Consider the following 25,464-nt stretch of genomic DNA (forward strand, 5'->3'; position numbering starts at 1 on the left):
AAATATGCATGGTGAGTATTCACTACAAACCTGATTATTACTTCTCAGTCCTCCACCCAGTATTTCTTACTCTGCCAGATCTATCTAAAATTTCCACTTCAGTGTTTAAAACCTTAAATATTTGGTATTTAGTTCAAACTTGCCAAGTGGCTGCAGTATGAAGTAAATGTAGGTCTCCATGTTTGTTACCACAGCCTACGAGCAGTGCCTTACACACCGTATTGCAGCATTGGACCACTTCATTACTTTAACCTTTGCTGTAGTTATGCTCTTTGGCCTCATCTGGGGCCTTTTGGTGAAAACTTAATTGGATTGATGTTAGACAGTGCATGCAGATACTAACAGAAAATCCTGATATTTTTCAGTCTGTAATGTTCCCTTCTGCACACCAAGCCTTCAGCAATCTTGAGATATTCTTTTTGGTTCAATATGGCAGAGTTGGCATCACCATTAGAGTAAAATTTAACTCAAAATTTGAGTGCCTTTTCAATTTGTTGTGCAAGTTCTGCATGGGTGAATAACAATTTCTGTTAACCGGTGCAAGTACTTTTGACTTTAAAATAATTGAAGAGGACTTTGTCTCCAGTTTGTCACAAGTGGAGACAGAATTTGATCTCAAAGTGTTTTCTGTCAGGAAAATTATTTGCTTGCTCTGCCTTGCTCACATGTGCTTTGGCCATGAACAAGTTACCCATTGTAGCCGTTTGTACACCTTAATGTACCCTGTCAGGTAACATTGGTTTGTAATTCAAATAAAGTAAGCTCTTGGCATAAAACGCTATCAAGCACTCAGTTGCAACTGTTGTTATGAAGGATGTAAAGGTTATAAAAGTAAAATTCTGGGCCTACCATAGACCAAGATGTTGGGCTAATGTCCAATTAAAATTAGATTATGTGACTGAGCAACTGTGTGTGGTCTCCTCGACTGGTCCAAGTTTGTAGTTTAGTGTATTTGTTCCACATCTCTTAACATCTGCCTGAAAGCTAAATTATCCCAAGGACACAGGAGTTTTAAACCACTTTAGTCCTGTGTGCTTGGCTTATAGTGCAACAGAGAGCTTCCTCCTCCTTTCCCACATGTTGTGTGAAGAGTGATAAACGGTAATTTGTTTTTGGGTCATATCTGCCAGTAGGAAACAGGACAAACTAAGCTGATCTCTTCTTTTTAAAATTGTCGGTTCAAAAATTCAAGGTTAGAATTATTTTAATTTTGCAAGGAAATAGTCACAATGGTTCAGTTAAATAATTACTCCTGGGGACATGAACTCTTGGACTTGCATCAAGTAAAAAAACTCTAGTAGTTGTATCTTTGCCTGATCTACTCTTAAAGTTTGAAAAAAAAGTAACCTAAAACACAACCAGAGAGGAAAGACATTAAGAAATGTAAATGTGTGAATATTTTTTGCCCTTTGATAACAATTGCAAGAGAGATTACCAGTATTTGGCAGGAGACGATCCAACTGTATTTACACCAAGAGCATACGCAAGTCCAGTGTACAGTAATAAACCTTTGGACCAGATTATTGATTAATGAAATAGAATAATGTAAAGGGGTTTGTGTGGGGACAGGGTGAAGTAGGAGAGAAGTAGAGGAGAACAGAAGAGTCTGTAGTGGTAACATGAAAATAAGAGGAAACACTTGTCCAGAATATCTAAAAGTTGTACCTTCTGCTTGTGCTTTCCTTTGTATTATACAGTACAGTAGCTGCTTTTTTTTTTTTTTTTTTTTTTCATTAACTTTGGTCCAGGGTCAGTCCTCCAAAGGCTTCTTCATTCCTGGAACTTACCATGTCAGAAAGCTCGGTAAATAGAGCTGTAGTTTACTTAAATCCTTGCAGGAGCGAAGCTGTGTGCGCTGCTGTTTTCAACTCTGCTGAGGAAAAAAAAAAAGCTGCTGTCACCTGCAGAGTCCCAGTATACAGTAAGAAGTTGGAGGCTGGAAGCAAATTTCCACAAGAGTATGTGCCCCATTCTCAAAAATGAGTTAGTTAGAAGGTGCTTGGTTATCTTAACAGTCATCACTAAAAGCTGGCCTGTGTTGGCTGGTTACTTTTTGAGGCCACAGTTCAATGTTTTCAGAATAGGCTTAAATATGCTTTTTTGCATCAGTTGAATGGAGCTTAGATATATGCATGTGAAGAAGTTGAGATGTTTAAAATTGAGAAGGTCCTTATTAGGGGAAAAAAACAAGAGAAACTGCTGGAGATGTTAAATTTTCTCTTCTTACTCTGCTGCAGGACATAATGATTACATCTGCCCAGCTACCAATCAATGCACAATAGATAAAAACAGGCGTAAAAGCTGCCAGGCATGCCGGCTACGGAAATGTTATGAAGTGGGAATGATGAAATGTGGTGAGTTTTGCATGTCTGTGTTGTTTGCTTGGATTTTGCTAGCTTTTTTTTTAAAAAGGCACAACAGGCACTTGGAGGAAAGCTTGAGCTGCTTTTATAGGAAGGAATGTACCAATTCTTAACGCAGAAGGAGGGGTTTCATTTACAGAAGAAAATGTGTGGGAAGGAGTATGGTATAGGTTAAGCACATGAAAGCCATAGTACCTCCCCAGAGCTCTGTGAAGACAGTTTTCTTGCATGCTGTGTTCTGCAGAATGAAAAGACAAGACCTGCTGCTGCCTGAGCCTCAAACCAAACCGAAATCCCTTTTGATATGGGGTAAATGAGCCTGTACTGTGCTCTGTTAGTTAAATGTAATACAAGAACAGCAGTTCTGCATTAAGGCAGTAGTTAATTAACCTGGTATCCTGCCTCCAGCAGCGGCAAGAGTGAATGCCTTGGGAGGAGTGTAAGAGTGAGGCTAGTACTTAAGTGAAACTATTCCTGAAAACTGCCAAGCTTCCAAAAATTAGCATTAGGGGACATCTTGTCCAGAAGAGGTTATTTTCAAATGATGCCCTGTAGCTCCTCATCCAAAGTGGATACCTGCTGTTTGTCACTGCACCAGTCACAATTATCCAGTCTTTTCTCTTATTCGTATCTTGTACTTGCAGTGATGTGACTTCAATGTAGTTGTACATTTATAGTTGATATTATAAAAGTTACATTTAAGAATAAAATCACTTGAAAGGTATTTCAGTATCTACTATACTTTCACAGTCAAGGTTTGTTGTTGTTTCTTATAGGTTGCCCAATATACATGACAGAAATCATGCTAGAAAACATCACGTAGGACCACTGGAGTGGAAAGGAGAAGATCACTGTGCTTGATCCACTGTGATTTGCAGGCGTGCATCTCATTTCATCCTATTTAGTGTAGATACCTATTTCTATTTCAAGGCTAGGCAGTGTTTTCATCCTCCCAGTGTTTTGATCCAAAGGCTGTTTGCAAAATGGTCTTTCATTCATTAGTAACATACTTTAGAATTCCAGCCTGCATTTATTGCTGGACAATTAATGACTATTTGTTCTTGTGGCAACAGTGTCTTGTTGCTTAGAGGCTCCTCTTGTCTTTACGTTAACAGTCTGGTTAAATAGAATACATCATGCCCTCCACAGCCTTTGTTTTATTAGGCTAAATAAACCAAGAAATCTTCCCCTCTTGCAAAACAGAAAGTAGACAGAATCTGGAAGTCGTCAGGGTAGCTTGTCCCTCAATCTGCTCCAGGCAGAAATAATTCGTTTTCACTTAGATGACCAGAATCAGGGACAGTATTCCTGTGAACACTCCTCACTGTAGTAGCATTAATGCGTATCTGTTTCCGTGGAAGCTTTTCTCTGCGTAAGCATCCTAATTGCCTTTTTCATGGTTGCATCATGCCAGCAGCTCATAATCATTCTATGATCTGTTATGATCGCAGCCTCACTGTTCCTTTCTAGCGCGTAACTTCTGGCTTAGAGCTACAATTTCAATTTTTCTTTGTATTATTTTCATACTCCTGAAGTACATTTAGTTTCTGTTGCTCAAATCAACTGGTTCTTTCTATATGAAGCTGTTGTTGTCTTTTGCACTGATAATGTATCTCAACTTTATCAGTATTTTTCATAAATACGGTCTTAGCTACTTTTGCTGTCTGACCTCCAGAAAGGAAAGCTTTAAGCTTGCAAATAAGACTCCTTTTGAAACCTTACTTTCTGAACAGCGTCACTGTCTTTTGTTCATCTTTATGACTGAGAATTTTAGTCAAAGTTTTTCCAACAGGGGTTTCTATCAAGCCCCAGTTCTGCAGTTGGAGAGTTTTTGTAAAGACCAATTCCAGTATGATATTATAAGGTGGTCCTCCATAATGCTTTCCTTAAATTACTCCTTTTATTCTAATTGTCCAGGGAGTCCTGGTTTGTGATTAGATCTCATAGACACTATGGTATTACAAGTAGTAAGTAAAAAATATGTACTTATGTCTTAGCCTGTGTTCCTTTTAATCTTGTCACATGTTTATAAACATATTTTCCTGCAGTACTGAATGTTTCTAGGATGTTAATGATGGTGTCAGACCAAAAATGATACTTTGAAACTATAACAAGAAAATAACAGGAATTATATTTTTAAAAAATATTTTTTAAATACTAGCACTGAAATTTGAGACTACTGAGAATTTGATTTGAGAGTCTTAACAATTTAATTTCAGAAAAAGGAACATAAAAAATTGCTCAGAATTGTCTGAGTTGCCCGGTGAATTGTGGCACCTGTGAGTAATGCTGATGCATGGACACACATGGTGACAACATTTAAACCAGACAGATTTTAAGACTGTATTTCTGGCATGAAATGTAAATGCTGTTTCCTGCAGACCACAGTGATTATCTTTCAATTTTTTTCTTGTTAGAGGCATGCTTTAATACCAGTTTTTTTATTGTACAAAGCCATAAAAGAATACATTTTATTTTTAATGAAGTCTTTCCCCCATCTCTGCTCCTTTCCCAGGTCACTCACTGAATGCATTTGTTCACATCTGCTAAAACCCTGGTAGGATAGAATGGCTTGTAAGTGCATTTTGGCTCAGTGGAGACTTCTTGCCCAGCCGAAGTGATAAAAGAACCTCAATTACCACTTTGTAGTTTATGAAAGCTTTTTATAAAACCTGTACTGTTTGCATCGAAGCTTTAAATTATCATTTTGCATATTATCAATAGACACCTTGAGAAAAATACACATGTATGTATGTGTGTACGTATAGCATATGTTTCTGTCGGTAAATGTGATAAGGCAGTATGTGCCATTGAACAGTAGGAAGCAGTAAGAAAATGTTGCTCTGGAGTTTTCTGGTCTGAAATTCTTTTGAATGTCATCATGTTCGTAAGTGTTGAGAAGTCAACCCAACAAGCCATGGGTATTTCAGTGAAGGCTGGCTTGGGAGTGCTTTGTATTAAGGTGATAATGATTTTCTTATGAGACATGCCATCATTGCCAAAAGCACAATGATGGTCTTAAGACACTGCATCTGCAAATTTCTCTGTGGGAAGTCTGTGTTGCCGACTGTTCCAATTAAGAAAGCTACTGCTAACTTTTGTCACTAGGACTACTAGCAATGATAGGAAAATAATTGCAAAGTGCTGTCACCAGGAGCAAGGGAAACAGAAATACTGCAGTAAACCCTGCCCAGCAAACTGGAATAAAACAGATTGGGATAAAATTGATCTTCTCTTGGAGCTTTCTGGTGTTTACCTGGGGAGCTGAAATGAACTGGGCTGTTTGCCAAAGGCAGTTCAGAAGAGGGAAGTTGCTTCATCACTTAGCTATAGCCACTCTTTCATTTTTGCTTCCTGAGGCTCAAATAGACCTTCTTCCATAAGGAGTTTTCAGTTTCCCCGTTGGACTGCTCTTACCTTTTATTCCCCCCTTCCACCCCACTCCTGCATCTTTTGCCCTGTGTGCCAGTTCTCAACATGTTGAAAATGTTCCAAAGATAAAGCTCCTTCCTGCCCCCTCCCCACCCCAGGTGAGGAGGATGAGGGGCCGTACTAAAAAGAGATGGAGAGATACTGCCTTTGAATAGTGGCATCATTTGACAAGTTTGCAGAAAGAAAACCAGCGCTCTGTGGGCTGATACAGCTCAGGATTTGGCACTCTTTCTCCTGTGCTGGCTGCCCTGTGCGGTGCCTGGATAGCACTTTGAAATACTGTAAATGACTTTTCACACAGCAAGCAGGGGAAAATGTTTCACGGCGTTCTCTGGACATCATATGTATTAATTGTATTTTAGCTATTGTAGATATTACTGTAATTTTAGCTCATGTTCTGATGTGTGTATGGCAGATGGCAACTTCTTTGTCAGCAGGTCTGCCCTATGAATACAGGCATACTCACCGGAACATTTGCATTTGCTTTCAAAAGTGACTGGAGCGATAATCATTTACTACTAGGTACTTGAGCAAGTTTTAAGTTCAAACATTTACAAAAACTGATCCTAATATATTCAATGGGTAAAGCTGCAGTTGCTGCTGAACTGGTCAGTTGCATAAGCAGTTCCCAGGGACCAAAATCAGTATTAAGAGCAATGTGCCATGTAACTGCCCGCTGTATGGGATTGGTGATTCTCAAAGAATTTGTAAAGCGGGAGTTGCTTTGAGAATAGTGTGTTTCACTGCCAATATGAACGAGTGAACAACAGGCTCATTTTAATGACTTTTTTTTCAACGTGTCTTATTTCTTATATTCTTGTGATCAGTTATCCATGTGGTCTATGGTGCTGTAGCTTGAGCTCTGGCCCTTGGTCCAGCATTCTCAGCTGAATGCAGCTGTTTTCTTGCACAAAGGATAGCTCTGAATAAGGAGAGTGCTGTAGGAAGGAGGCATTTGATCATCTCGTGCACTTCTGCAGTTACCTGAACTACCTTTACATGAATGAATATTAGCAATTATGTAGTTAGGAAGTTTGTGATAAAGTCAGAAATAGTCACTAGTCTGGGAAGCTATACATCTTTCTTTGCTGTGCCTGTACGCAGATTGATCCACATCTCTGTGTCTAGTTAAGCCAAACATTAAGCTAGTCTATAATTATTTACAATATTTTATAAACACTTATACATCCTGTTGGATGTTAGTAGATATACAAGTAAGATTTCTCAGTCCTGCCTAAACTCTGGATTTGAATAGAAAGCATAAAAGTTCCTTTACATTGTTGGAATGTGTTGTTTTAATTGGAAAGGCTGCTACTTTCTGATGTGTCAATTGACTAGCAAGCTTAAATGATGTTTTCTTAGTTGTGTAATCTTACAGTGCAATCTTTTTAAATACAAACAGAATAAATTTTAATGTGGAAATAAATGGTATCTCTTTTAATTACTGACAAGCTGTGTTTTATGCACAGTACTCAGTGAATCAGCCTTTGCCTGCTTTGGCAAAATATGGTGATGATCACAAACAGTAATTCAGAATCTGGTTTGGGTAGGGGTTTTTTTCCATCCATTTTTTTTTGTCACCAACTATATTTTTTTTTTAGTAACGAGTTTGTTATGCAGAAATGTCAGAACACTTCTACTTTGGCTTTCTGCACTGGAAATGTGATTATAAAACTGGTTTTGTTTTAAATGGAGGGTTTTTTTAATATATATATTTATATATATGAAACTTGATTTAGTTAAATAACGTAAACTAATTTAAAGGGGCTTGCTATTTCCCAGTAAGAACCCTCCACAAATACTGAGACTTTTAATACTGTCAATAAGTATCACAACCAGATTGAATTATTTTAAGATGGAGTATGGAGCGCAGCTGAAAATTGTGCAAGATTTTATCCATTAGCAAAGCATGCTGGATGACTATTTTTAAAAGGTTTTTTTAATTTTTACTGATTTCTTTGATCACCTTTAAAGTACCTGGTCAGTTCCTGGTGTGTTTATATTTTGGGTAGTCTATAAAACGTTACTTAAAAATCTTTACAGCAGTGAATTGGCAGAGATAATTTGGGTCTTGGCACCAAAGGCCTGATATTTTCTGTGCCACTGAGGAGTCTGGGTAACAGTACAACAGAGCTGAGGACAGCTGATCAGTGGATTCGGAGTCCCACAAGAGTGTACTTGATTCACTTCAGTGCCAGGAACTGAACTAGGGTCAATGAGCTGCTTCTAAGTGCTTGCTTGACTACATATTGCTTCTGGCAGGTGTGTCCAAGCTGCTGGAATTTCCTCCTTGTGTCATCAGGCATCTTCTCCTCCCCCCAGTTCCCCCTTAAACCAGTAGTTTTTCTGACTTTATAATTTTAGATATGGTCCTTAACTGAGCAACTTTTCCATGTGTTTAATTAAAAGACTTGTGGTCATGTGTCTCCTTTTTGGGGGCTTCACAGCTCCACCAGCCACTGAAGAACAAAAACTACGCATGTTGTGGAGCAGCAAGTGTTTTCTGATAGCCCAAGAAAACGTCTCTTCTGCCCTGCCTATGGCTTTTAGTCCCTCTGGGCTATTATTCTTGTTCTGTCCTTCAAGGTGCCCATGTTCAATGTGCTTCAGCTTTCTAAATAGTAGAAACGATGTGCAGTGTTGCTTCTTGCTTTAGTTAGATCTCTTCTGGTGGTTGCCATCTCTACCATGCACGTTGATATTGAAATCAGAGCTGTGGATCTCTCTGTAAATAGAGCACCCTGATACCTAGGCATTTCCTCATCTATCTCCAGTTGTACTTTTTTTCCAGTTGCTTAGCTCACTGTTGACCTTTCCTCTTTGTCTTCCCTGATGGAAAATACTTACATACTTTCTGTGCATGACTTCAGAACAGTCTACAGCCCGCTGTGCTATTCTAATGTTTTTCTGAAGGTGACAAAGGACTTTAAGGGTTTCCTCTTGACCTTTGTGCATTAGTCCAAAATGAGGCTTAGCACAGAGTTCACTACAGCATCCAAGTGTATTTGTAGAAATTAGTCACTGTTCTTTGACTCTCTCAGGAAGAAAAGGATTTGCCCAGACAGATCATTGAAGAAATTGCTCTGGGACTTGAGTAGTTCTGCAGGTAACCTTTTTTGTGTGGTATCAAGTCTGCTTTCATGAATCAACCGTAAGATAATGTCTCAAGCTCTGATTGTCTCTGCTGGTATGTTATCTTTCCCTAACTGCTCCGACAACTTCTAGCTAGATGCCATTCAGCTGAGCATTTGGTTCTGCAAATCATTGATTGGTTTCCTTCAATCCATTACTTGTACAAATGTCCTGTCAGTACACCAATTTCATCCTACATATATTCCTTATAAGGTTGCACCCCAAATGGTGCAGACTTTAAGCTGGACTTGTGCTGATAATGCTTCCAGTTCCAAATGCCTTGTTCCACTTGGATTCCTCCATGCCTGAGGACTATTTGTTGAACCAGCTTTGCCTATTCGTCTTCTCCAATCTCTGGGGTTTCCAGGTAGAGGGTGTTCTCCAATGCTGAGAACATCCTGTTATCTTTTACATCTGGGGTGGTTTACTGAACAGGCAGCACATGAGAATGTTGACAATGTGCAGTTCTAAGTTCCACATCCTTAAAGTTCTGGCAGACTGTTAGTCCTTATCCAGTCTTTTCAGTACCTTCAGGTTGTACCTGCCTGGCCTTTGCATCTCACCCTGCTCAAGGGTTGATGCAAATGGTGCTTGGCAGCTGCTGAAGACAAGGCAGGACTATGACCTGAAAAAAACATCTCAGCTGAGGAACCTCCACCACTGAGAGTCTGCATTCACCTAACATCTTATTTAGCAAGACAAAGCCTTGTCAACAGCATCTGAAATTAATTATTTGTGCCCCCACTGTCTTTATTTTTAACTTGGCTTATGTTTTGACCTCTTTGCTAACTGAAACCCCGGATCAGAATTGCATTGCCTTGTTGGAATTCAGACAACTCATGGTCTATGTAACTCTGGATATGGATGAAGAATGGTAGGAATCGCTGAATCCAGCAGCTTGACAAGGTAAACTGCCACACTGCCATTCCCCAGGTCTAGTAGCAAGTCTGTATTTTTAGTAGGCATATCCACTATACCTGTATAGTGTATATGTATACACATATACAATACCTGTATCCACAGTCAGCCACACAGATCAGCACAGACAGAAAATACAGCACTCATGCCAACACAAGCAGTGGAAAATATATGTGTTTATACAATGTGGATCCTTCCAGTAACTGGATTTAGACACTCAGTCTGTCAGACAGTTGGCCTATGGATCCCCACATCTTCCCAGCTGATGGCCTCTGGGTCTGCAGCCTCACCTTAGTGCTGGTTCTCAGCCTTTCTCCCACACAAATGGTCACAGAAACTATGGAACCCTCCAGTAACAGGCTTTAGAAAGTGTTATCCGGTAGCTGGCCCCTGGATCCTCTGTTCTTCCAGGTACCTTGTGTGCACACACACACGCACACGTCTCTGGCAGCTGGTTTAAACCTGTCCTCCTCCTGGTAGCTGACACCCAGATCCTCTGGTCTTCCTAGTAGGTGGTTTGGAATGCTTGGTTGCTCCGGGTGAACTGACAAGCCTTTCCTCTTAACTTATACGCTGGATGTCGTGTCCAGACCACAGGCTGATCATTCTCCTTTGATAGCCCTGACAGTAGCCTGGTCAGTGTCACTGATTATGTTCTTGGGATTCTTCCATCTTCATCGTTCCTTTGCTTCATTGTCTTCGTGCACTTTATGAAGCCTTTAATCACATACCCTAATGAAGAAGAGCCAAAGCATGTGATCAGGGCAAGAAATCTTTAGGCAACACACCAAAAAGACTTCATAAATGTAGTGATGTGAAGATAGCAACAGTAGCAGAAAAGGATGCTTTTGTCAAATCTGTTGTGGATCTGAAACCAAGTGAAACAACTTACTATGCTTTGAGACTCCATGGTCTCTATATGTGCGATCATATGTGTTGGTCTGGCATAGATTTATGTTAGCGCAGACATTTCCCTATCTATGAAAATTCAAGCTTTGAGTATTGTATGTCAGTGAAAGTGCTGATGACCAGCACAAAAAAATTAACTTCTAAAAGATTTAGAGGACAGTTTAGCTGTGTTATTAGAAATGTTAAGTGCTGGAGAACTCCAGTCTAAGGATGTCTTCAGTGACTTTTTAATACGGTACAATCCTGCACATTAGTTACTGCCAAAGATTATTTGTAAATCAGTAAACGTAGTCCTTGTTATAGGATATGCTGAAGGATATGAAGTAGAAGCCATGGCTGAATGTTCTAGCAAGTCCCCATACCATGTTTTTTGGAGATGCTGTTAGACTCTTTGCATGGCAGCTATGCAAGAACAGATAACGGTGATCCCACCAATGGCACTGACAGAGCTGGAAAATGTTTCGTGCTGTCAGAATGAACAATAAATTAAGTCCAGGAATTTACAGAACTGCTCTTTGCAATAGAAATAGCCTTCTGCACGCAGAACTCCAAACAGGGGGCTTCCTCCTCCTAGCTGTTGATATCTGAATTAGCTTTGGGGAAACTTCTGCTGGCTTAGTGGAGTGTAGGGAGAAGATGGGTTGCATGTCAGTAGGTCCCTAGCTGAACACCCAGCTAGCAGCGAGGCCCAGCTGTGTTTCTGGCTGAGGTATTTACTCTGTAGCATGGCCCAGACTTTCTGAAGTCTTTTCTTCCCCCAGTTTACATCTAAAACAGAGCTTACAAACAGCTATCTTTATTTGCATTTAAAGATCTGATTTATCTCTTTTGAGGTCAATGGGAATTTTCCCATGGATCTTTAAAGGGGGTTAACTGAAGTTCAAAAATAAGTGTTTTTCAATATATTCTTTGTGTAGTAGAATAAACAAAAGCCCCAGCTGAAGTCAGTGGAAACAAAGTTAGATCGATGCTGAATGCTCTAGAAATTCTGAAACTTAATGTTCAATATTACAACAACCCTTATTAAAGGGTTTTCCCCCTTCTCCCCAAACATTTGGATTTACATAATGCAACACTGGGAGAAAAATACTTCAACGCAATCATGTGCCTCTTGTGTCAGGCTCAAGAAGAGAACGCTGTGGATATCGGATCCTGCGTAGCCATCGTCATTCGGAAGATCAGGTGCATTGCATTGGCAAAGCTAAGAAATACGAGACGGCAACCCGTGTAAAAGAGATCCTGCTCAGCACAGTCAGTCCGGAGCAGTTTGTTTTAACACTACTTGAAGCGGAGCCTCCCAATGTGTTGGTGAGTCGTCCCAGCAAACCATTCACGGAGGCCTCCATGATGATGTCCCTGACAAAACTGGCAGACAAAGAACTGGTTCACATGATCGGTTGGGCCAAAAAAATTCCTGGTAAGAACGTCAGCTTTGGTTTTGCTTATTTTAGTCGATGCTTTTACTATCAACATACCATTGTCTACCCAGAAATAATAGCACAGCACAGTAAATGTGCGGTATAAAAAGTCTTAAGCTTTTTATCCTATAAAGTAATGGGCAATTTGTTGCTCTCAGTAATTCACCTGGATGTATTTTGATTTAGAAAATGACCTAGTCCCTCATTTACTATCTGTTGTTAGTCAAATACTTGTTAATTTTGCTAAAAAAGTGTAGTTGGTGTTGCTTGTAATTTCTACCTCATTAACTGTAAGTACCCGATTAATCTGATTTAGAAGGTTCATTAAAAGTGGTATTAACTAGATTGCTATAAAAATGAATTTAAGACCAAATTATTTCCTTGAATCCTGATAGAAGGTTTCTAATAGAGTTGGTGAAAACTGAAAGGCGTCCAAGCACTGAGTGTCTGCAAGCACTTCATTTGACAGAGCTGCTATGCAAGAGCATCACTTTGCAAAGCAGTGCATAGTATTGATCTCAGAATTATCGTGCGCTGTCCTTCAAAACAAAAGTCACTGAGGATGCTTTTGAGTGTTGGCAACACAAAGAGCATGCACTGAAGTACAACTACACGTGTTACTGCTTTTAGTGTCCCAAAGGCAACCACAGCGTCATGGCAACGTACCATTTCACTTCTTACAAACTAGAAGTGGTGAGCATTTGCAATTCCTTTTCTATGAAACACCCACAACTAAAACAGTCAGAATAAAGAATAGAAGCCAGAAGAAAAGCAGACAGCACACAGAGATGATACTTGACAAAGCTGTGCAGAAAAACATGCTGTCTGACGTGAACTGAACCACAGCCTGTGACCCTTTAGCGAGAGCGAAGGTGACCGACTAATAGTAGTGAGCTGAAAGGATGGAATAATCGATAGACATATGGCAGCGTGGGGCTTAATCCTTGACTTCAGATACGGTGCTCTGCGAGAAGTGATCCCTATGGCTGCGTTACCCTTGCGTGGCTAACACGTTCTGCAGTGTGCCTGGTAGTCCTAGCCCCACATCTGTTAGGATTGAGGGGCCAGCGCACCGTGGGTCCTAGCTTGGATTTTATGCTGAAGGCGACCAGCGTGTGCTGGTGTGTGCCCTGGTCTGGGCACGCCTGTGTGCTGTGACAGCACTTGCCGCTGCTTCTGTGCGCACACAGAGGGGCATGACACTAATCCTTACGCCTAGAAATAAATGGAGCATGCACCAGTACAGGAAACAAGCCTGGTGGAGGGTGTTTTGTATAATCCTTAAACAAAGAATTTAGAATAAGGGAAGCGGATCCCGTTTAGGCTCGAGGTGGAGTGGCTGAAGGTGCTACCGACTCCAGCTGCTGGACCGTGTCTCCTAGTTGCAGATCACAGTCTCTGCAGCTCAGCCACCCCGTCAGCGGGCTCGGTTTTAGTGGTAGTTTTAGGGTGTGCAAATTCCAGGTCAGCTGCTGGGAGGAGATGCTTGCTCAGCATGAAGCATCTTAAACCGTGCTTCCCATTTGCAAAGCGATCGTGTTTTTGCTGTTAATATGGAATATTTTAAACTGATACCGTGAATCCTTTCCCGATTTAAGAAACTGAAAATAACTGTGAAGTAAATAACCATAAGGGGTTAAATGGTGTCTGTTGCTATAATTTCTTATTTAATCAGAAAACCTGGTAAAAATGTACCATTTCAGAGGACTCGTAGTTATGTTAGTCTGGTAGGAAGTGAGTTGTGAAGGAAAACCAGGGAAGGTCGTAGAAAACAACCTCATTCTAAGCAATATTTGAATGGAGAAAAAAACCAAACCATTTTTTTCTATTTTCTGATTGTTCTTAATTCCTATTTTTTTAACCTGTCAACTTTTTTAGAAAAACCAACAATACAAAATAACCACAAACCAAAAACCTCAGCTGAGATTGTTTTGAATTTTTTAAAAGATCAGTTTCCAAGCCAACCTCAATTTTGACATTGATCACTTTTTAGTTTGTTTTCAACATGTGTCAGAAGTAGAAACTTTTTCTTGGCAATGAGAGACCTGTATGAAGAAAACCCATTAAGGTAATCAAACCCCTTCAAAACAGTTCCTGGGAATGCTGACACTTTAGTGTGTATGTTTTTTCTGATTACTCTGGTTGCACAGAACAGAAATAAACACCATTTTAGAACAATGTCAGTATAGAGGTGGTGTTTGACATGCACCTGGTTATATGTAAAATTGCCATATTATGCGGTGGTTAGAGCATTTACTTCAATGTGGATATATTTATTTGTTTCCATTAAAATAACTGCAATGACTAAAGCTCAGAACATAGAATTTCCATTTGCAAAAATTTTTGCCTGAAGTTAATCATCTTAGATCCATGCCTGGTTCCTGGAGGTAAGGTCTCAGAGAGAAAAGAAAGAAAAAAAAAAAAAAAAAAAAAAGTTCTTGACTAATAGCCCAGTGAGCAGTAACTTTACTTTCTATGAAACTGAGTATGTACTTTTGTGTGCCTGGGTTAGAAGCCCATTTTCACCTCTAAGTTATTGTTGTATATTATTTTGACGCTCACCAAAAGTGAAAGAAAATAGTTTTATTTTTCCTTATGGATGCTTATGTTAACAGTAACATTTTTGCTTAAATAGGAAAGATTTTTTTTTCATATTTAATATTTAATGACATTCTTTTGTTACGAATTTTACTCTGTGACTGTTTTTGTCTGTACTTTCAGCTTAATGTTTTTTGGGTTTTTTTTGTTGCTTGGTAAAATAGAAGCTGATACCTAGGGTTTATTTTCCTTCTCCGTTCCAAGTATTTCCAAGTTGTCAGACAGCAGAACACAACTTCTGTAATTGCCTTTTTACTTTGTTGACCTAATCTAAGAGAGTTCAGTGTGGTTCGTAGCTGAACCTGTATTGCTAATTGATAGGATGTTGTCGCAATATTGAAATTTGCATTCATTATGCAACCTAGTGTGTTGCTGGCCAGAGCAGCATGTCTTTCACTAGTTACTGCACATCCAGCACGAGTTTTTTCTTGTCATAGTAATTTATAATTGAATTATTAGGTATAGAGCACATGATTTGAAGGACACATACTACAGCCATAGAAAAACAAGTAGTTTAATGTACTCCGCAGCAAATGAAACAGGACTTCTGACACTGCAGTGAAGCTGTGGTGGTGATGTGCTGTCCTTGATCTTTAAAGCATAAGGTTGTTAGGAAAAGTAAAAGTAAAGCCCTTCTGATAGCTGTGCTCAGTGGTCATAAATCATACTGCTGGTGCTGATAATGTGAATTTAGCAGGTGATATCTGGGGTAAATCTGGATCTTTAAGTATCTGTAGGTGGAACGCTGGGGCTTGGTCTGACATCTCACTCAGCCGAGATGGTTTCTAAACCAAATAACTGGTTGTTTACGCTGGAGAAATTGGCACACGCCTGTGTCAATGTTATTTAAATAAACTTCTGAAATGTCTTTGGGCTGTTGTTTTCCGGGAACTGCCACTGTCAGTTTATACTATTCATGCTCCCATGAACATTTTTCTAAAAGCACTTGTAAAATTATGAGTGTGTGTCTGGCAGATAATCTGTCTGTTGGCTTCGGATTCTGTAGTAAATTCGGTGGCAATGAAATCCAGGAGGGAAGGTACTGCTCATGGGTTCCTGTTTATCTTTCTTAGAAAATAAGGAGCAAGGCTATCAATTTTTAAAGGCAGCATTTCTAGCAATGATAAGGCAGAGTGCACATTACCTAGTTTATGTCAACCCGTGGCTGTCACCAACTGTCTTCCAGCCTACTAGTCTAATAAGATTAAAATAAACGGAGCATTTGTCTAAATTACTGACAGCAGAATTCTTTGACAGCGCAAATGTACTGTGTATTTTAAGACCTCAGACAACTGAGGAGAACTACGGGAAGCCTGTCTCCCATGGCCAGGCTGTAATGATTTTTCACTGTGCAGAATTGTAGATGCCAGCTTGTCTGAAAACGAAGCAAAGGTGCTAAGAGCCCGATGCTGAGCAGCTCTGCTTTGAAAACTGCAGCCTGATCTTGGTTTTGACCACTGATCTGTATCGTATCCCTGTTGTACTCCTGGTCTGAGCAGCCTTTCCCACTTGTGTTTTGATAGTTTAAACTTCTCGTCTTTTGGTTTGGGATGTGTAAATTGTATTTCTCCTTATTTGGTTTCTGCATGTCGTCTTTTCCCCAGTCTTTTTTGGAGGGGAAGGGAAAGGGAAATATTGAAATCTGACACCGTTCTGTAAGTTCTGGAGAGAACTAAATGCTGGAACAGGTTTATGCACAATCACATTAGTTCTGTTCTTACTTCTGGGATGCTGTGTATGGAGGCAATGGGGACACTTACTACCTCCACCAGGTACCCTTGTCTTTTTTTTTTTTTTTTCCTCCCTTTTTTTTTTACCCCCCTGGTATATTACGGTTTTGGGGAAGGAGGCAGCAGGACAGGGACATGATGGGGTGAACACATACCATTTACAAAGGGCATGGTAACACAGAGGAACTAAGATGTAGGTTCTTCCACAGTTACGCAGCAAACCCAGAAACATGCCTGTCTTACGAGAGAACAAACCCCTGCAAGCAAATGCATTCTGGGGAAACAATTTTTTCTATTTTCTTAGGAGTCCTCCACAGTGTAATGCAGTAATTTCTGATGACTGTGAGTTTCCCACGTGATTCCCTGGTGCCTCTCAGGAGACTGTGGGACTGTTGTCTAAAGAGGTGGCCGAGCATAAGGCAGGTCCTCTGCAGTCACTTGAGTTTCACCAGCTGCCTGGGAGTAATTGCACTTGAACATCACTCTACTCTATTTCAAATGTTTTGTGGAAGACTTGAAAATGAAAATAACAAATGTTTTTGTTCCTATTTGAGATGGCAGCATGGTGCTTCTGATTTCAGCGCTCCCTGTTCTGGCTTTCTTTACAACCCTTAATTCTTCCTGTTTCTTTTTGTTTCTCATATACTCAGTTGTCTTTATCAAAACAGAAATAAACAGGTTGATTTATTTTATGCTTCATTTTAGGTTTCATTGATCTCAGCCTCTATGATCAAGTAAGACTCTTGGAGAGCTGCTGGATGGAAGTTTTAATGGTTGGTTTGATGTGGAGATCAATTGACCATCCTGGGAAACTGATTTTTGCGCCAGACCTTGTATTAGATAGGTAAGAGAAATACATTTCTTGAGAACACTTCATATTAGCATGTTTGGGGGTGGGGTAAGTGGTAAGAGGAAGAGGATTAAGTATGGGAGATGCTATTAATACTTTATCTAACAATATACTTGTATTTGTAACCACAATATCTTGAGCTTCCACATACTTACAGGGGCTTAAGGAATGCCAAGTATCAACAGTATTGTTGAACTTGCAAATTCCTGAATCCCTGCAGCACATGACAGTGTGACGTTTCTCTGTATTTTTCACATCTTTTGTTGTTTTTGTTCTTTTTGATCCACATTTCTAGATGCTGAAACTGTAGATGCATCAAGACAATGCACTACATTGTCAATTTCTTCCCATATCCCTCAAAATTAAAAAAAAGTAGACATAGCATCAGGCCATCTTTTCATTACTTTAAGTAGCTTTTCTACCTTTTTTCCTCCTGCCACTACTGCAGACTTCATAGGTAGCTATTATAATGAACATTGCACCACTAGCCAAAAGAGATTTAAAAAAATCTAGCTCGCTGTTTAATACTGAGATTATTATTTCAAGCTAAAGCAGGGTGTTTGCAAGTTTAAAATACTATCTCCATAACATCATGTACCAGCAGGGAAGAATATGGATTAGTAAGGATGTTTTTCTACAGGAACTTAAAAGGATTTGACATGGGCTTCACACTGGTAAAAAGTCAGGGAAACAATCTACTCTCTTGGGTACACTTAAAATATCTCTGAGCTTTTTCAACCTGGGGAAATTGAGATCTGTATCAGTTTTGTGGCTTGAGCTCAATAATAATCATCATCGTAAATACATAAAGCAAAATGGGTTAGTAAGAGAAAGAAATTTAATTTATAAAAGATATGAAATAGATTATTTGCTCATGTAAAATTCTATGCAAGGACATGCTGCATTGTTCAATATAATGATAAGAAATTGCTGAAAATGTACGATACTCATGAGCTGACATGTGCTGAACAGAATGAGCGTGTTTGATGCATTCCTTAGTCTCCACAAGACACAGTAGAGTGGGAGCTAGCAAGTATCTGGCCATGCTGTAATTTAATTTTTTTTTTTTTAAGAGATGGGTATATGAAACTGGTCTGTAACTTGATTGTACTTGCATGTGCCTGCTTGAAGGCTCAGCACCTTCCTCCTGGGAAGTCAAGTACAGCAGTGCAGGAGAATTAAAGAACTTGAGTCTGTTTCATCTTAAAAACCCAAAAAACCCAAACCAAAAAAAGGATCAGTAACTTCAGTGGTTTGAAATTTACTGCTGCTTAATTTTAAACCCACTGGAATGGCTTTGGGTTGTTTGGGTTTGGGCTTGGGGTTTTTTTTCAGATCAGAAAATGGGACCATTTCTAATATCCAAAATGGAGATAGCTGCCTCCAGTAAACACTTGCAAACATAAAAATAACCAAACCACAAAAACACCAAAACTCCAAGTCCCTTTACTTCTAAATGCCTTTCAAGAAAAAGGTGCTGGCGTATGGGGTTAGAAGTTGTTTCATTCTTTAAAAAAGTCTTATTGTTCCAAGAAACTTGTCTCAGGGGGTCTTTCTTATTCAGTTCTCCAAGTCCTGAGTCCTCTGTGGGGTACAAATAGTGATGTCACCGGCTGTGGTATTAACACCTTGTGAAACAAATCTGGAAAATGATTCATGGTGGTACTCTGCCCTGTGCTGCAGTTCCAAACATTATCCAGAATTATAGTGGCTGTGAGGATAAAGCCTCTTACAGAGATATGGTCATACTTACCTGCAGTCAATCCTGCATGCACTTTAAAGAGAAAATCAGTTTCTTAGAGGTGCTGACCTTTTATACCAGTGTAATTTTCAATTTAGATTTCATGATAGAACCTTTTGAATCCTCCCAAAGATGAGATGGATAGGCCTTTTACACCCTCCTTTGTGCTTTGACTTTTATCTGGCTGAGTCAGAGTTCCTTAATTTTTACTTTTTCAGTAACATTTTCAAATGCCTTTCCATAGGGACGAGGGGAAATGCGTAGAGGGAATTTTGGAGATCTTTGATATGCTCCTGGCCATGACCTCAAGGTTCCGAGAGCTGAAACTGCAGCACAAAGAGTATCTGTGCGTCAAGGCAATGATCCTCCTCAATTCCAGTGAGTATGTGGTTGACTCTGAAACTCACTGAATTGTACTTTTTATTTCAAAGGTGGCTTGGGGATCAGCTGTTAAAAGTGGCAGAAATAGCAAATGAGATAAAGCTGTTGAAAGAAAACAATACAAAAGGAGTTCTAACAGTCAAATTGTAAGGATTTTTGCTCAAAAAACTTCTAAGCTGTATCATTTGCTGGATTTAGGGTCTATGTCCTGTTGCAAGAACTGCATGAAAGACCTGAAGTCTGAAAGCTTCTTACAAGGTGGGCTTAGGGCCCAGGCTGTGGGTATGTCCTTGTCAAGAAGAACTTTTGCTTGTACCTCTGTGGGTTCTGGTCATGTGTAAAGCTGCAGTATGGCATTACAAACTTGTCCTTCAGTCTTAGTTCTGGTAAAACTAGTTACTCATCTGGGTGATGATGAATAGGGCTTACATGTTCCTATTTAATGGTGATTAATTGGTAGAAGTGATTGAAAGTACTCAACAGTTCTGCAAGATGAATTTCAGGGTAGGAGCTTTGCTTTGCAGCCTTTTACACAGGGCAAATAGGAGTGTGTGTTTGCTAGTTTAGGGTACTCTGCAATAAAAGAATTTTATTCCCCCGACCATTTTATAATTAATAGTAAAAAAATCCATCAGTCATAGCTTTTTTTTTCTTCCTCATGAGCAAGGAGTATTTCTTTCTCTTCTCTGGTTAGGCATGTTTCCCTTGTCAGCGGAAGAACCTGAAAGCAACAGGAAACTGCATCACCTGCTTAATGTGGTCACAGATGCTTTGGTGTGGGTCATTGCAAAGAGTGGGATCCCCTTGCAGCAGCAGACAACTCGTCTGGCCAATTTGTTGATGCTCCTCTCTCACGTCAGACACGCAAGGTAAATTTTACAAAAAGTAACACACGAGGTGTTAGTGTTTGTTTATTGCAGTAACAAAGCAGGGCCTGAACTCCCAAGCATTCCTGAGGGAATCCTGGTACTGCTGCTCATCTCATTGTAAGACTTGCCTTCCTGGTGCATCTAAACAGGCAATATGCTCAAGTGCTTAATGGCACTCAAAAATGTGTTGATACTAAGATGTTGTCTTAACTGTGTCACATTAAATTGTTCGTTATGTATCTGCCTGAAATGTTTAACAATAGTAACCAAAGTCAGCCTTTCAGAAAAAAACCCACCTAACCATCAAAACTCTTCTATCCAAAATAGAAGTGTCTTTCAAGACTAATCTGCAGCGTGGGCTTTGGTGGAGCAAAGTGTACTTTGGGTGCCATGTTTGTCCCAGGCCAAACTTACTGTCTTTTATTTGAAACTACAGCGTTTTTGCCAAGTGACTTGTGCTACAGCAATGCCACAGCCCTGCTTTCCCCATGGGAAGCGGCTCCTCTGCTCCCTACCTGTTCCTGGACCTCCTTTGAGCTCTGCTTATCTTTGCTTGCAGTACAGCAGACTCAAACACAGGGTCTTACAAACAGAAGTGTTAATTTCCAGGCTCTTTTTCTTTTTAAATTATTACCCGGAGACCAGCTATTCACAAAGCTGGCTTATATCTTGGCTTTTTGGACTGTGTGTCCAGGGAAGATGTTCCTGGGACCAGGCTGAAGTATGCAAAAGAGAGATGGGCATAGCTGACTTTGGGAAGGGACACTGGAAGAGGGACAGGCACCTTTGGAACAACCTTCCTGTTAGAGCAGGTGGCAGCGGCAGGAACCTGGATGTGCTGACAGGCAGCTTTTAACAGCCAGCTCGTGAACTGCGGCGGGGTGTGAGAGCGGGCCCTACAGAAGCTATAGCACCAGCCAGAGCTGCACCCGGCTCACGGCGCTGATGCACTGCCCTCACCTGGGTTGCCTGCTGTGGTGTGACACCGCATTGCAGCATCGCAGGGACTCTTGGTCTGGCATGGCATGAATAAACATTGTGAATTGTGGCAAGATTTTTATATTTTCTTATTAAAACAAGAGTTTTTATGGTGTGCCTACCTCAGCCGAAGTTTGGAGGATACTTGTGACTTGTCTCCTTTTATGTTGCTTAGCATTGGTCAGTCAGCTGACCAATTTTTCTGGAAATATTTGTTACTCTCCAATATTTGTTCTGGAAATAATTGATGCTCTCAGCCTGGATTACCAAATGATGCAGGACTCTCAGGAGTGGGGTGTAGGAGGAGGGCTGCAATTCCTTCTTTTCCATTAAAATATTTATAACTCTTCAATAGTAGCAGAACCTCATTTTTCTGGAAGCATTGCCCCCATCTCAGTCCAATCCATCAGGTCAAGACAAAAATACTTTCAAAGTCTGTAGCCATCCGCAAGATCTGGCACTGGATATGCAGAGAAGAGACAAACTACTTCATGTTAGCCAGGGTACTTTGGTCTTCCTAATCAACGGCAGGAGAGGCAGGTTGTCATTAGAGCTACCTGTTATAAATTTTGCTTCTGTATGAAGCAGGTAAGGCCTCCCATGTTTACAGCATCGAAGAGGTATTCTCTTTGATGTCAATAGGGTCAGTACATCTGAATTATTCTCTGAAGTCAGTTTGTGCAGTCTAAAACAAATCCTGGTTCCCCAAGTGGTGAAACACTCAGGCTTAAAGTTATTGGGATGTTGTTACTGCTGGTAGTGGTAAGTGACCTGAGGGACTACAGCAGCTAAATCCTCTTAACTCCTAATAAAATAAGGATCCTCTTGAAACCATGAGCGTGTTTTCCTTCTCTGCATTGTTGGACCCAGATCGCTGACTTATTTCTGTTGTCTTCACAGCAACAAGGGAATGGAGCATCTCCTGAGCATGAAGTGTAAAAATGTGGTCCCAGTGTATGACTTGCTGCTGGAGATGTTGAATGCGCACACCCTCCGAGGGCAAAGGAAGTCCCTGGTCACACATCCTGAATTTGGCCCGATAGAACAAATGGAGACTGGAGACAGTCTGCGAAACGGGGCAGCCCAGTAATCCTGTTGAGACCTGGAAATGTGAAGCTTGTTCAAAGCTCTGGGAGAAACCAAAACTATTGGGATGGGCTGCTGAAGCGTGACCTAGTGCGAGTCCTCATCTCTTCTAGATTTGCACATCAGTATCTCGGGAAAGGCTTGTGGGGCTCACGCCTCTGTCCGTGTTTCTGATGTAATAGCTGCACTTTTATAGTGCCTTTTCTGAGAGTCTTCAAAAGCACCTTATGAAGTGAAGCTTCAGAACAGTACTGTGAGACAGGGAATTACTGGCTGTCCTTGTCAGAGGCAGCTGAACTGAGGCAGAGAGATAACAGGACTGGATTGAGATGACAGAAGTCTGGGTCAGGGCTGGGAGTGAGCACCTAGGTTGCTGTCTCCCAGACCAAGGCTTTTAAGCGCTGACTAGATGATCTCCTCTCTCACATGAGATTGTATGAACTGTGGAGCAGCATCATTTGGGACAGATCCGTTTACCTGTGTGTGCTGGTCCCTAGGGAATACCTGCTTTGGCTGATCTAGAGGAAGTGCCGAGGTATGTGCAATGTGAAGGAGTTTGTTCTGTTCTTAAATATGCAATGGCTGCAAGGGCCTTCATAGGAAGGCCGCTCAGAATAGCTTCTACAGCCAGTTCGGAGCCTCTTCAGAGATGTTAAACCAAGCTTAAGTTTGCGTTTCGTGAGCTTGTTCTTAACACTCACATTATTATCTGGGTATAGTTCTTCAGTGCTTTTAAACAAAGGCCAAACTGCCTGGATATTTCGGTCAACGCTGACCTTTGAAATGTGTTTTGTCTGTGAGATTAATATGCTGTTATACGTATTTATGAATGATGTTAAATCTATTATAATAATTGGGCACAAGAGGTTGCTCTGTGGATATTAACTGTTTGCATTTGTATATGATCTGCTGATCAGGGCTTGTGAAATCAGCCAGAAACAAACCACCTTCCCTCCCTTTTTGTCTTGCATGTTCGCGTAGGCAGGATCCCTTAAAGAGCGGGGGGGTGATGGTTCTGGCACTTCCTTTGCTTTGCAAGTGTGATGGCTTGTTCAAATTTCACAGACGATGTGGGCTTCAACCCCCCTGCTGTGCTGATTTCTGCATGTGTTTAAGCTGCACTGAGCAAAAAAAAACCAGAGGAAGTAGCCTGGCTGATGACCTCCGCCAAGAGCAGGATGGAATAATTCATTCTGGCAACTACCAATATTGCATTTTGATGTGAGCTAGAATGGCAATCACTCTAAATGGATATGCTGAAGTATAATGCATGCATGTTCTGGGCATTTCAGGTACGGTGAGATTAAATTGGGATTACACCAGAGGTCTATTTTGAGCCAGTAAGTCTTTCGGATTAGGGACTTTGCTTAGTATGCCATTTGCATACTTTGAATGTTAGTCAAAACTTTGATCTTGGTGGTTTTTTTAAAGCCAAGAATGGCATTTTTTTATAGGAGGCACGTAAGGAATTTTCAGTGAGTTACGCAAATCTTGTTTTGATCTTGTACTATACCAGATGCTCCTGCTGGTCTAAATTTTTACTAGCTACCTTTTTATTGTTTTTAAGAAACTGTAATATAGTAGTGCCCTTCTAAATAAGTGTAATATTTACTACACAAAAGGGAAAAAAATGTGAGTACAGTCTGGAATTCATTGGTATTTAATTTTGTGGGAAGTTTTGCTGTGAAACAGATGTGTTTCAGTGTTTCTTGGGCTTGATCACGTTATGGGCTCAGTGCCTATTGTGTTGTGCTTTCCCCAATTTTCCGTATCCTGTGTAATCTTTTTGTTTAATACAGTTTTTCAAAGAAATGTTTAAGTGATTTTTTGTTTGTTTGTTTTGCTTTAGAAGTGCTGAAATTATGTGCAATCTTGAAACAAACCTCTTTGAAAGAAAATGGGAAAGAGTGGGTATAAATCGTAAAATTAACTTTCAAATGGGAATTTGCTGTGGTTTGACTCTGTAAAAGAGTGATGCTGCAGATTTGTGCCACGTGTTGTGATTCATATATGCTGTTACTAGGGCAGTGCAAATAGGCAAATGATGTGATTTTAACAGATACGTTTTGTCTTGTGGAACATAATTTTATTAGAAGTTGCTACTAGTGTTTTAAAACGGGGAAAAGCCAATAGCTGCCGACTCTGGATTAATGTAGCTGCGTTCACAGTTGGTAAGGAGGAGGCGCGTGTCTGAAACAGCCCAGTTTGTAAAGAGGGAGCGGTGTGACTGTGCCTGAACAAGGGTGCCTTCGTCGCTGGAGAGCTGCGGGGTTTATCGGGGGTCTGTACCGCACAGGCTCTCTCGGGTGCTGCATTCCTGGCGTGGACCATGTCCGTGTCCCTGCCAGGCCTGAGCAGAGCTGCCACACTGCCTTTCAACTTGGATACTGGGGCTTTTCCAGTCTCAGCATGAATGGGGTGCTGAGCCACTGCCAGGGCTGTGAGGAGGGGAGGAGAGCAAGGCTGGTTTATCGCTTTCCTTCACCGCTCTGCTGTACATCAGCTTCTGCTGCTGAGCCAGGACCTGGCCAGGGTGGCTGTTTCTGCTTGAAGAATTTACACTGCAGTTCTGGGATGTTTGCAGAAGTGAGCAAACTTGGTTCGTGGAGGAGTGCCAGTTGCCATGGGTTAAAAAAAAAAAGCCCAAAATTTATGTGTGTGTTAAACACATGCTGAGGGTCCACTTAACTCTGGAACTACTGGAACTAGAACTGAATGGTAAAACAACCTTAATTTCTTTTTGAAGAAATGTGGTAAGTCTTGGAGCGTTTCAGGCAAGTGAAGTGCTTTGTCTCCAGGAATGCGAGACCTTTTCCTCACCTCCATCTTCTTGCAAATTATGCTTTTTAGTGCTGTCACTCACGTTGCCAGTCAGAGAGGAGAATATGAAGAAAAGATGTGTTGAAACATTCTGCCTTGAGGATAGTGCCCAGCAGGCTGGGTCCTTCTATACAATGTGTAGCAAATTAAGACAGGTAGTACTTAAAGATCTTTTTTCAATAAATATGCGTATTTCTATAATAATATTTTAATTCATTACTGATTGAATCTGTACAGAG

At 40.6% G+C, this 25,464-nt stretch overlaps 1 protein-coding gene across 5 annotated transcripts in view; it reads left to right on the forward strand.

The window, feature by feature from the left end:
* Positions 1 to 25,035, forward strand: part of ESR2 (estrogen receptor 2) — a 91,353-nt gene extending 66,318 nt beyond the window's left edge. For 3 of the 5 annotated variants that reach the window (XM_037393634.1, XM_037393635.1, XM_037393636.1), the window contains 6 exons: positions 2,238 to 2,354; positions 11,875 to 12,171; positions 17,206 to 17,344; positions 19,336 to 19,469; positions 20,167 to 20,341; positions 22,220 to 22,409. In XM_037393634.1, the coding sequence (XP_037249531.1) occupies positions 2,238 to 2,354; positions 11,875 to 12,171; positions 17,206 to 17,344; positions 19,336 to 19,469; positions 20,167 to 20,341; positions 22,220 to 22,409 (1,052 nt within the window). Of the gene's footprint in view, positions 1 to 2,237; positions 2,355 to 11,874; positions 12,172 to 17,205; positions 17,345 to 19,335; positions 19,470 to 20,166; positions 20,342 to 22,219 lie in introns of all 5 variants that reach the window. The other 2 variants (XM_037393633.1, XM_037393637.1) reach the window with 2 other exon arrangements.
* Positions 25,036 to 25,464: the final 429 nt, after the last annotated feature.

Source organism: Falco rusticolus, chromosome 7 (assembly GCF_015220075.1).
Source record: "Falco rusticolus isolate bFalRus1 chromosome 7, bFalRus1.pri, whole genome shotgun sequence".
Taxonomy (NCBI): Eukaryota; Metazoa; Chordata; class Aves; order Falconiformes; family Falconidae; genus Falco; species Falco rusticolus.